Genomic DNA, 12,196 nt, shown 5'->3' on the forward strand with positions numbered 1-12,196 from the left:
TGTACTACTTATTATTCATGTGTCGTTATATGCGATCATCCCATGCAAACATACCCAGACCCCATCTTTATAATATGCTGGCATCAAGAATGGAAATAAAAATTCAACATGGTCAAACGATTCAAAATGTAAGAGATTGTACTCGCGTATTAAATAATTTTCATGTTAGTCACACATGATTACAGGGAATTTTGCTGGTGTTGGAAGCAGCAGGCAGGAAAGTCTCCTGACTTTCTAACCATATTGTACACGTGTATTTGGCTTTTAAAAATGACTGGAATTAAAAATAATGGCATAACAATTGCAATATGTTTTGTAGCTGCTGAGCTAGCATTGCTGGGGAAGTTTAATTTTCCTATTTTTATTGTTTTTGTGCAAATTAAATTCTCGGCATTAACTATATTAGATTAACATTGGTGTGTGTGTGTTTTTATAAGAAAAAAAGAGAGGAAACAGTGCTGGCACGATGGCTGTTCTCAAAGGTAAAACACATGCAAAACAAAGTGGTCAAGGTAAGGACTGCAGGTTAGCAGGGGAAAGTATGCTTCTGGTGATAGTCAAGTGTATTTGTTTAATAACAATACTTGCCTGTATTACAATAATGACCTAAAGTTTTGAAGTGCTCATTTCCTCCCTGTACTCTTTGCCACTTTAGAAGGTGTGGATATGGTTGAGAACAGGGAAGATAAGAGCGATTGCAGAGATGAAAGCAGACCTTCTCAGGCGGGGAACGCGGCTGTGGTGCGCGGGACCAGCAGATGCGTATGACAGCATGGGAAGATGACTGGTGGCACTGGCAGGACTCTCGTGGGATGGTAGGCAGAGGCTCACTTAACGGGACAATTCGTAGACCAAGTGTCCAGAGTTCTGTGCACAGATGAAGGCAACTGTGATCTTTTCGGTGAGATACTGAGGTGGTTTGCCATTGGCTTTGCCAACAGACTTGAGAAAGGGCACTCTGGAGGTTCAACTTTGAAAAGAGGGGTTTGGCCTACACAGAAAAGGAGACTTCTGGAACACGTCCAGCGAAGCAGTACCTTGGCACAGCTATAAAGCCCACTTGTGATTTTCTAACCTCTAAATTCCTGGGTAACCAAACACTACACCAGTCATTAATTTGGATATTAAACAAGAAGTGCCCCACTTCTCTTTCTTCTGAAGCAGTCCTTCCTGCCTAGGGGTCTGAGAAAGGGGAATTTGACACACGGGGAAGCTTTGGAGGGAACTGAAGCGTAGGACTTCTCTCATGCGCTGAAGCACTTGTGCTCCTTGAAGAACTTGACATCTTTTTTGCCCCCCTCAGCCTTCCCCAGAGGTGGTCTGAAGGCATCCAGAGGGAGAAGGGACTTGACGCCCACCTGCCCACTTTCCATGCACGCCCGGCCCTGGGCGAGCAGGGTGGGCTCCCTGAAGCGTCTCCCACCACCGCCACCCCGGGTGGCGACGCTCTCCTCCGCCCGCCCGTCCCCTCAGCACCCCGCTCCTCAGGGCGGGAGCCCGGCGCACGAGCTCCGCACGTGACCCTCCCCTCCCCTCCGCCAGCGCGCGGCGCCGGCAAAGCCCCCTCCCCTCCCCGCCCCTCCCCTCCCTTTCCCCGCGGGGGGCCGGAGCCCCGCGATCACGTGGCCGCGGAGTGATGTCACGCCCCCCCCTCCCGCCCTATCCGCGCGGGGCGGCCGAGTGTCCCGGGGCGCGCGGCGGCGCCGCTCCGCCCTTCAGCAGCGGCGCGGCTCCGTGCGCGGCTCCCGGCGGCGGAGACGGTCGTAGCGGGACGCGGTTGCTGCGTGAGGTGAGCACGGCTCGGCGTGAGGCGGCGGCGGGAGGTTGCGTGCACGCACGCACGCACGGCGGCGGGCGTTGTGAATAGGGGCTTTGTGTGCGGCGCCCACCTGCCCCCGCCTCCGCCGCCGACCGCGGGGGGCTGTTGCCGCCGTTGCCGGCCGGCGCTTCCCGGCGGAGCCTGAGGGGAAAAGCCCTCTGCGCGGCGCAACAGGAGGAAACTTCTCCCTTCTCTTCCCCCGGCGCTGCCGGAGAGCCCCGTTTCCCCGCTGTGGGGGAGCGGAGAGCACCGGGGGGGCGCAGCTCGTGAGTCGCTGCCGCTTGACTGTTTATTTTTATTTACTTTATTTATAGTTTTGTGTTTTTTTTTTTTTCTCTTCCCTCGGTGCGTGGCGGGGGGTGACAGCTGCCTGTGGGGGTGAGCGGGAGCACCTCGGTGCAGTCAGGCCGGCGCCGGTTCACCCCGCACACACACCCCTGCCCGCCCGGCGGGGGTCTCCGCGGGTCCCTCAGCCCCGAGCGGAGCCGCGGGGGCCGCCCTCGCCGCCTCAGGGAGAGGGTGGCCCGGTCCCTGACAGCGGGAGTCCGGCTGAGCGCTGGGGGCAGCAGTGCCGCCGCCTCACCCCCTCTCCCGGGGGGCCCTGACAGGAGTCAAATCTGCCCCCGCGGGAGGACCCTAAAATTGCTGCGTTCCGGTAAAAAAGGTGGCCCCGGGGACGGCGTTGTCTCGGTGCTCGTGTGGGGCGGTCTCTCCTCGGGGTTTTGGTGGGAGCTCGGGGAAGGGAGGGCTGGCTACCGGGCTCCGCCGGGTCCCCCCGCGCCGCTGCCAGCCGCGCCTGCTCCTGCCCCGCGGGCACGCACGGGGGCTACGCCTTCCTCTGGCAGCGGGGGCTGAAAAGATCCAGATTTTCTGTGGCTGTTAAAAAAAATTAAGTAGTCTGCGTTAGGTATCGCATCAAGTTTAACCAAGAACCTGTGCTTCTAACTTCCAACAGAGTACGCAAAAGGTACTGCTTTCTCTTGCACAGCGTTTGGCAGCACAAGCCCTCTGCAGTCTGCTGTTGCCACTTGTGACATTCTTAAGTTTCTCCCTGTGAAAACACTGGTTAAAGTCTGCTTTATCAGCATTGCTGGATCTTAACAAACTCTTCCGTTTGTTTATATAGTGAGTGTGAGCATGCTTATTACAGAACCGATATAGAACGCTTGCAGTCTAGTGGAGTGAGTGTTACTTTGGTAGAAGCTATAGTATCTTTTTTTTTTTCCTTTATCCCAGCGGGTTGCAGATTAGTGTGTGTTATTAAAAAAAAATCAAATGCCAAAAACTACACATACATCACTTTAGAAAGCCCTTCTGATGTCCTAGATTAGCTAGGAGTAAATGAATTTAGTAAATATCTGTCGGTGACCTGCTTGGCTCATGTCTTGGGAGACTCATGGAAAGCTGTCAATGAGATTTTATTTACTAATAGAAGAATTGCATAACAGCCATATGAAACAGAGTGAAAGAGCATTTGAGTAGAACAAGGCTTGATATGAGCTCAGGGTTCTCTTGAGTTGAAGCCAAGCTCAGTGCCAATAAGTCACTGTGCAGTAGCAGACGTCCATCCTTCCAGTCTCTAAAAATATTGGCCCTGTGCTATTCTGTTCCCTCTTCCAAGACTGCATCTGCTAGCAAAGCAATAAAATGCTACCTGCTCCCTGCTCCTTCCCCAAACCAAGAGATGGATAACATCAAGTGGAGAAGAGACTAGGTGGGAGGCTGCTGGTCTCATGAAGCAATGTAAGCATTTCACAACAGGGTTCACTCACTTGCCTCATCTTTTTCTTTTTTTTTTCTTTTTGTATGTTCTCCACTATGTTACTTTTCTTCTTCCCCACTCTGATAAGGATTTTGTGCCTCTTTTTAGGGAGAAGCAGTGCCTGGAGAAACACGACAGCTAAGTTCTTGTGTGAGATGTTGGCAGTTTCTAAATCCTACTGCAACAATACCCTTATCACATTCCTTTTGAGAGCTGATTGTGGGCTAGTTGTTTTTGCACAGGGATAATGCTTGAAATAACTATGGAGAAAAAACAAAAACAAGCAAAACTAGAACAAATCAATTCAAAGCTTTAGTGCCTTGCTTAGTGGCAGAGATATTAGACTGCTGAAAATCCCTAGGTGGGGGCATAACAATCCATAGCATCTTCTGGGGTTATAGATTCGAGTAACTGGCTCTCCTGCTGTGTGCACACTTCCTGCATGTCTGAGAAGCCTGTTCTCTTGGCTGCATTCCTTGGAGTTGCTGTCTGGGTGCCCGTGAATGCACACAGGTGATAGCTCTGCATTTGAGGTAGCTTGGGGCTTGTTTTCAGAGGTGTCAGTCCTTGCTGCTCCTTACATTTTGAGGGTCATCTAATAATGCACTTCTAGTGTACAGATGGAGTAGTGCAAATAGCTGTAATTCAGGTAATACATTAGAGCAGAGCTTATCACTGTCATACTGCCAGAGGCAAATGCAAGTCTGGTGAAATGTGGAAGCAACTGAAGATCTCCACGGGCACTTAGGACTAGCTACCAGTCTAGGTACTTGCCAAGGACTGCTGGAGTGGAAGTACACAGCAGTGAAAGAAAGCATCCTTCCCTGGTATTGAGATCCAGAACAGGATGGCCAGTAATGCCTGGAGGTGATGGTGGTAGTTGGTGTGCTGAACTTGAGACCACCTCTGGAGGAGAGGGCCTCTGGGCCTATAATGGTTAGTGCATTTGTCTGGGAAGTGTTATGTCTTGACTCAAGTCCTTCCTTTGCAGGCAGATCTTGCGGTTTGGATGTATGCTGTAATAACTTACGTATATTTTCTAAAGCTGCCATAGTCTCCTTTTGGTTTTGTGCCTGGAAGCCATTGCTGGTATTCAAAATACTGTAAAACAAGATGCGTAGGTTTTTTCACCTGAATCTATCGGGGGATGGGTAAAGTGGAGAGCCAAGTTTGTTCAGTCATTACAATAGAAAAAGAATTTGTATGCTGGTCTGTCTATGACTCTAACTTCAGTAGCTGAGGATGTTCCACTTCTTTCCTCATAACTGCTGAGAGGCAGGGAGCTTCTGTTGATTACTGCAGATGTTTGGATTCCCTAAGGCACTGGGACACCCTGAAATGTCTCTGGGGAGTTTGACACTTGAGTGCTTTCTGAGGACCTTGTTTACAAGGACTTTCCTGAGACACGATAACTCTAAGGGAGATCTAGAGATTCATAGGCCTCTGAAGGCTGGGAGAAGTATCTCAAACACTAGGTCTTCTCCAATATTTGTGTGGCACCTAGTGCTGTTGCTATTGAATATAAGTGTCAACAACCCAAATAAAATCGGATAAAAATCACTTGATTATCACTAAGATGTAGGTGTTGATCTTGCTGATCTTCTGCTAGTTTATAGCATTGATAGTCTTCTAGGATAGAAAATACCTCAATTCCTAGTATGTTTTTTGAGGGGTAGAAACACACCTAACTCTCTTTCCATTTTTGGGTAATGCTTAAAAAGGTGCTGCATTTTCATCAGCTAAAATATTTTCCCTACCCAAGAACTTGGAAGCTGAATAGGGAAGTTGTGTTATCAGCACAGTCTCTGAAGGTATTTCTAGGCTAGAGAAGTTTTCAGTAGGATACCCTTCCAAGATCTTTCAAAAGTATAAGGGCAGAATTTATGGGAGTGGGGCTTGGCAAGTGTCTTGGGTAAATTAAATTGATGTTCCTATCTTCCTAACTCCTGCACTAATAGATAACTGTTCTGCCTTAGGCTATTTCAGAATATTCATCCATGAAGTCACAGGTATGCTCTTCATACATTTAATGTTGCATCTGTACAGATTATTGTGTTTGCCAATTTGGAAGAGCATCTAGTTGAATGGTTGATACAGAATATTAGGAAGAGAGTAAGTATAAACAAGTACTAGCTGTTGTTATCCATGTGGGTTTCTCATTTAAGAACTGGCAGTTCATAAGTGGGACTCTGCGTCATTTTTCTCTATTTCTAGTTGTAGCTGGATGCTTCAGTTCCAGTCTACCCCTGCTGGACTAAGCATTGAACGTGGAAAAGTCTTCAGGACTGCAACGTATCTTATGTATGATCAAACCAGAGAATATGGTCTTAAAACTGAGGGGCACACAAGGGGGGGCCTTTTTGTTTTAGAGACGGGGAAATTGAAAGCAGAGAAAGACAGCGGTATGTCCCAGTTCATGCAGCAAGTCTTGTCTCTTTTACTATGCTCTTCAGTGAGCTGGATGTGTGTTGACAGACACTTCCAGACAAAAGAACTGGAGTAAGAACAGAGTAAAGTTGTCTGTAATGACTGTATGACAAATTTGCCTGGACTTTGCTTGAGCTAGGATTTTGCCTGGAGAGCTGTCTAATATGCCAAGTAAACAAATCAGGGCAATGTCACATTTTGATTTTTCTCTAATCTTCTCCTGTAATTCACTGTGTCTAAGGCCGTGTTGATGAAAGCTTTCTCCTAGCTGTCTAGAACTGATGTTGAAAACACTGTTTAACAAACTGCACATTACCCCACATCAACAGTCTTGCCTGGCTTTGTATTGGTTGTATAACATCCACAGAGGCTGGTACTGCTTCAGTTGAATCCGTTAAAAATTAAGTTTAACATTTGCAAGTTCTGAATATCAAAAAGAAGTGTAAGAATAGAGAATTGATGCAAAGCATTCTGGAGGAAGGAGCGATAGCTGTAGATTTGTTAGTGATGCAATATCTATGGAGCTCTAACTTTGGGGCTCAAATGCTTAAATTTGTACAGTTCAGCACATCCTTGCCAGTGATTTGTGAACAGATAGAGGGATTGTACTAAGTTACCCAAGGCCCTTGCTATCTCTGATGTCTGATTCTGTTTAGAGTGGGATTAACTGTATATAAATCACTCCCACTCTTGTGTAGTACTTGGGCTTCTCAGTGCATTTTTCAGTGTGTTTTCATTAGTAAGTAATAGTAGATTAACCAAGCCAAGAATTATTTGCCTTTATAGGTGACATTAAGTTTAAAAAAATTCTCTTCCATTTGACTTTCCCTGTGATAGGAGGATGCGTTACTCAAGATGGAAAAACTGAGCTGTGTTGATAGAGAGCGGGGAAATGTTTCCTGTTGGTTTTGGTCACATCATACGTGCTTCTTTGCTTTGGCCTGACAAATAGAAGAATATGCTCAGCTGGATGGAAATAAGAAGGTAGTCAGAGATGAAGTGTCGGGTGGATTTTTTTAGGACAGCATGGGCTTGCTGCATTTATGTGCGCACAACAAAGAGATTGGGCAATGGCTAGTGCCTCTAGGTGGTCCTGTGGCTTTGGCTGTGCTAAGGAGAAGCTTGGGTTTGGGCATCTTCTTGGTATTGGATAGTAGGTCAGGGGAGCTCAGGCATGTGAAGCATTTGAGAAGTTGGGTACTGAAGGTGGGCAGCAGAAGAAATCCTAGTAGTGTGGAAGCCTCTGGCTTCTCTGCAGCACTGGCGGCCACAAAAGCTTGTGCTTCTGGGACAGAGCAGGGCTTGTGATTTAGAAAGTGATCATCCAGAGAATAAATGGCAGTGTTGTGCTTTGGGAGAAGATGCTTCTGGGGCCCCTTACTTTCCCCTGTGTATGCACGCAAAGGAGATGTCAGTGTATGGCAGTAATGGTATTCTTCCAAGCCCTCCCCCCGCACCCCCCCCCTCCCCTCCTTTATGTTGCCAGATCTTGCATGGAGTCTCTAGTTCTTTTCTGTAACCTCACAAGGTGGAAAAAAAAAAAATTGAAGTAATTTTGAGAGGGGAAGGGGAAATTAGTTGACGACGTGAATTGTGCTTTGCTGCAGAACAGCATTGTCTGACATGGCAGCTTCTCAGGGTGTTTTGAAAGAGGTGCAAGATTTTTGACACCTAAATTAATTGAGTTCACCACTTAGCGGTAAAGGATAACTGTCATTGGTATGAACAGTGTGCATAGTGTACAGTTTTACTGTAAACTTGTAGTTTTACTTAGTAAAACTAAGGCTGTTTCACTGTTGCATCACTGGATCTTTGGCCATTCAAGGAGTTAATTGTAACATTGTTTGAAAGGACTTGCTCTGATTTTAATGCAGTTTAATGAAAGGAAAAAAATTTGGCAGTATTGTTGTTTACTGTGGTTTGCACGAATCTCACTGTAAATCAGTGGGGAAGATTATCCTAATCTGTTTCCTACATTTAAACCTAAAGATTGTATTGTGTGTTGAAACTGTGTTTTAATGAAATTATTGAGGCCGAAGATTACCACCACTTCTATGTTTCTTGTTTTAACTGGATGGGTTTACCACCAACCTAAAGATGTTTTCTGTGGCTTGTATTCCTGAAAGCTATTTCTTAATATTAAGCTGAAGGAAGATGAGACAGAGGACTAGATATTTAATTTTGGAGCTAATGGTTAAAAGCATGTGATCAGCATTAGCTGTTGAGAATCCCTGGAGTTAAGCACTTCTCTACTGCCAACTTGCTGCAGCTACAATATGACAGCACTCAGTATTTATTATCACATTTGTTCTGAAAATGGAGAAATGCCTCTATTAGTAGACATTGCTTCTTGTTAATACCTGTGATTCATTGCAGAAATACTGTTTTGAAGTGTCTTGATGCTCCCTAGTGAATTTCTAGTAGTCGTTTCCGATCTTGTAAAACATGAGTCTATTAATGGTGCTTCCTTTACCCCCCCCCCTCTGGCAAATGAACAGTTGTCATAAAGCTCTGCTGAATCAGGATGCTGACCTCTTTTTGCATCAATTCCAATAATTACACCCTTTGAGAGGTGACTTCCTCCTTTAAACAGTGCCAAAAAAAGGCAGCCCTCACCGCTTCATGGGTTTTTATTTCTACAGCTGAAGATTGATGGGCATTCTGATGCACAAGCTGTAATCTTAACGTTTGTGTTTAGCTATCTCTTATGGAAAAAATACAGATGTGATACACACTAAACTTGGGAATGCTGTTTTTGTGTGCTTATGCATGCTTTTTTAATTATGCTGAGGACTTGGGTTTCACATTCAATGTATAAAATGCACTTACGCAAGAGGTGAAATATCCTGTGGGAAAAATAAGTTGGCTTCTAATAGAAACACAGCTCACCTCCCTTCTTCCTTCCTCAAAAGGGGGGAAAGTAGCATATTAGGAGTGCTTGCAAAGCTTGCTAATTGGACTGTATTACAGGTTCCTCACAGAACAGAGTCCAGCTTTGCAGGCGTTCTGTGCATATACCTACAAGGAGTTGTCATCTTCCCCACAGCCCTGTAGTTGAGTACTTCATCCTCCATGGGAGCTATAACAAATCTTTCATTCATGGAAGCAAAAAATCCTGAGAGGGTGGGAATGTGAAACACAGCCTGTAGCAGACAATCCTTTGGCAATCTGTATGTGAGGAAAAGGTTCTTGTTTTCAATTTCCCATGCACAGCATTTCTTTATATTTTATTGACTGGTCTAATTAAATGTTTTACCTTTTTTTTAGTCAACTATGTTAACTTTTAAAATAAAAAGTCCTGTTAAGTTTTGGATTTTGTGGGATATTGTATGATGTTTCTCAACTTTTAAAGTTCCTTTAAATTGTGGTTTTGTTTTTCCCAAAAGTTAAAAACAGTTTGTTTTTTTTTTCTCTCTTCCCACCCCCCCCCCCCCCTTTTTTTTTTTCTCTTTTTTTGCTGGTGTGTGGTATGTAAAGAAGGCCAGATAAGTGTAATGGCATTTGTCTTGTCTGTACCCTGGCATTTCTGGTCTTTGCAATGCTCATCATCCTTGGTGTTGCTAGAGTGATTTAGGAGATTGTTGCTAGAGTGATTTAGGTGATTTAGGAGATTGTTGGGCTCTTGCTGAAGTTCAGTCTCCTTTCCAGTGCAGGTTCTGCCAGCTGTTGTGCAATTTAAACACTTTCTCCAAGGCTTGAGTAGGTGTAGCAGAAATAAAGTGGTATGCTTCTCTTGGAGTAACCTAGAATAATTCCTTTGATTGTTCAAAACTTGCACTTCTTTTTAGTTTGTTGTTACTATTTTACAAATACTCCATTCAGCCCAGGAAAAAGCTAAGAAATGGTCACTTAAGCCAGGAAGTAAAAAGCTTCTGCAAATTTTTTCTTTTTCTTTTCCTTTCCATGCTAAAGAATTAAACAAAATGTCACAAGCCCATTCTTCTTGAGATGAAAAGCAAGAACTTCGAATGAAACCCCTCGTTCATATACCTGAAAGCAGTCAGGAGTCTGATACGACTTTAGAATGACTGTTTAATTAGACTTATAGTCACTTATGTAGATGTAATGATATTTTAACAGCCTACGGAACTACCCCATCCAGATTACCTATTGGAGGTGTGTGTTCTGTGGGAAATGTATTTGTGTGTATGTAGTGTATGGGATTTTTTGTTTGTTTGGGTTTTTTTGAAGAAATGTACTTGTGTTTGTCTTAAATGGCTGTCAGATAAATATGAGGTTGAACTAAATGACATGCTTACTTAGCACTAATTGCTCTTCTTGAATGGTACTTAGTGTTCTATTTTGTGGAAGCATTCATATATATTCTACCAAGAGTATACTGTGTAGTTGCATTTTAAAACTTATAGTAGAGTGATCATGTAGAACATAGCAACTTGCTTCATCATAATAAGAGGCTTTCTTTTATGAAACAATTGAATCTCACTTTGCTTATCAAACTGTGATCTACTGTTTCTGAAGTGATGTGAAACATTAGTGACCCTGCATGACCTATTTGAATTTATGCTCCAGTCCTCATTTCAGTTATTTATTCATCTGGCTAGACTTGTAATATTTTTTCTCCTTTTTTTCTAGGGTGGAGGGAGGAAGTTTATACAGCTGAACACCCTTTACTTTAAACTGTTCCTTCAGAAGGAATTTGTATAGCAGCTAAAACCTGTAGATGAGAAGGGCTGGCGATTCCAGCGAGTGTAGTGTAAAATGAGAAATTTGGAACATTTTTGTATAGATTGCTTTGCCCAGTCCAGATGTATGTTGCTCTTTCATTAAGTTTTTCTGCTGTGCTCTAGGAAAAAACACATCGCCATGCTACTTTAACGTGCTGTTCGCCATTCCATTTGTCTTGGATTGGTAATATGTGGTATATTGAAGCTTTCTGTAGGAAACTGCCCTAGGTACTGGCCCCCTGTTTCCCTGTTTGAGCTTGCAGCTTGTCTGTAATATTAGTTGTTTATGATTGTGCAACTGCTGCTTTTCTTCACTTGAAAGGGAGGAAGGGGGAATATGGCTGTTTGTGATAGTGCACTGTCAAATTAAAAATGGCTATGACACCAAGAATACACATACAGTTCCTTATGGGGAAGAGTATAAAACAATTCTTCCAGTGATAACCTCTGTTCTTGCTCAGATGGTTCTATCTGCTATGTTGTGTTGAGCTGTCCTAGTATGTGTCTTGCATGGTTTAAGTATAATTTTTAATTTGGTTAGTGGTTAGACTTGTACTTACAATAGTGGTGGTACTTCTGCTACCCAGTGCAGACCCATGATTGTAGAATAGTGAAGTTTTAATGAATGACTCTGCATACTTATTTCTGCTTTTCCAACTTTACAAATGGCTGCCCTGATGATAATGTTAAAATAGGCAGTGGGTAGAGAAAGCTGCTACACATATGAACGTGTCAGTGATCTAATTATGCTGAGAAGTAGCTAATATAACATGATACACATTTGAGTTTTTGGTAAAGATTTGCTCTATTCTTCTGTGGTCAGAAGGCTTACTGTGGTCAGTTAGGCTTGCTTTTAAGTTTGGAGAAACAGAAAGTTTCCCTTAGCTGGCTATTAATCTTTTTCAGAGCTTGAGGGCTAAATTCTCAAAGGGTGATATAGGTATGCAAATTCAATTCAGACTTGGCTGCCAGTGAACTGAATGGTATCAAGTTGGAATCTTATTTTTCTTTCTTTTTTGTTTAGATATTGAAGAAGGATAAAAAGCTCCTCAAAGGTTTGGAAGGTTGAATGTGATCAGCATGAAGAGCTTAAAAGCAAAGTTCAGGAAGAGTGACGTAAGTATTTCTGCTCAGTTTGACTGCTGGTTTCCTCACTGGAAACAAGTTCCTCACTCCCACCTTGATAAGGTTGTAGGTTAATGAATTACAGAGAAGAAAACCTTTCTCCAAGCACAAAGGCAACAGCTAAGTACAGTGTGGAGTAGGCTGTTTCTATTCGGAGTGCAATTCTCTGTTATGCAAACTAATAGTATTTCACCACCTTGTTCCCTATAACTGAATCATGCACATATGTGTGGGGTCTGCAGAACTTCTGTTAGACTGTGCTGGTGCCCAGATTGAAACTTTGTTCCAGGTATAGGATTAAGCCTGCTAAGGACTTTACTACCCAATCATATTTCTGTCTAAGCATAATACCGTTCTTATCAGTGTGGTATTTGAGCA

General features: G+C 44.0%; 1 protein-coding gene across 8 annotated transcripts in view; it reads left to right on the plus strand.

Moving 5' to 3' along the window:
* Positions 1–1,639: 1,639 nt before the first annotated feature.
* RAI14 (retinoic acid induced 14) overlaps positions 1,640–12,196 on the plus strand; it is an 85,814-nt gene continuing 75,257 nt past the window's right edge. For all 8 annotated transcript variants that reach the window (XM_075488563.1, XM_075488564.1, XM_075488565.1 and 5 more), the window contains exons 1-2: positions 1,640–1,789; positions 11,718–11,809. In XM_075488563.1, coding sequence (XP_075344678.1) covers positions 11,774–11,809 — 36 coding nt within the window. In that variant the 5' untranslated portion in view covers positions 1,640–1,789; positions 11,718–11,773. The remainder of the gene's footprint in view (positions 1,790–11,717; positions 11,810–12,196) is intronic.

Source organism: Mycteria americana, chromosome Z (assembly GCF_035582795.1).
Source record: "Mycteria americana isolate JAX WOST 10 ecotype Jacksonville Zoo and Gardens chromosome Z, USCA_MyAme_1.0, whole genome shotgun sequence".
NCBI lineage: Eukaryota > Metazoa > Chordata > Aves > Ciconiiformes > Ciconiidae > Mycteria > Mycteria americana.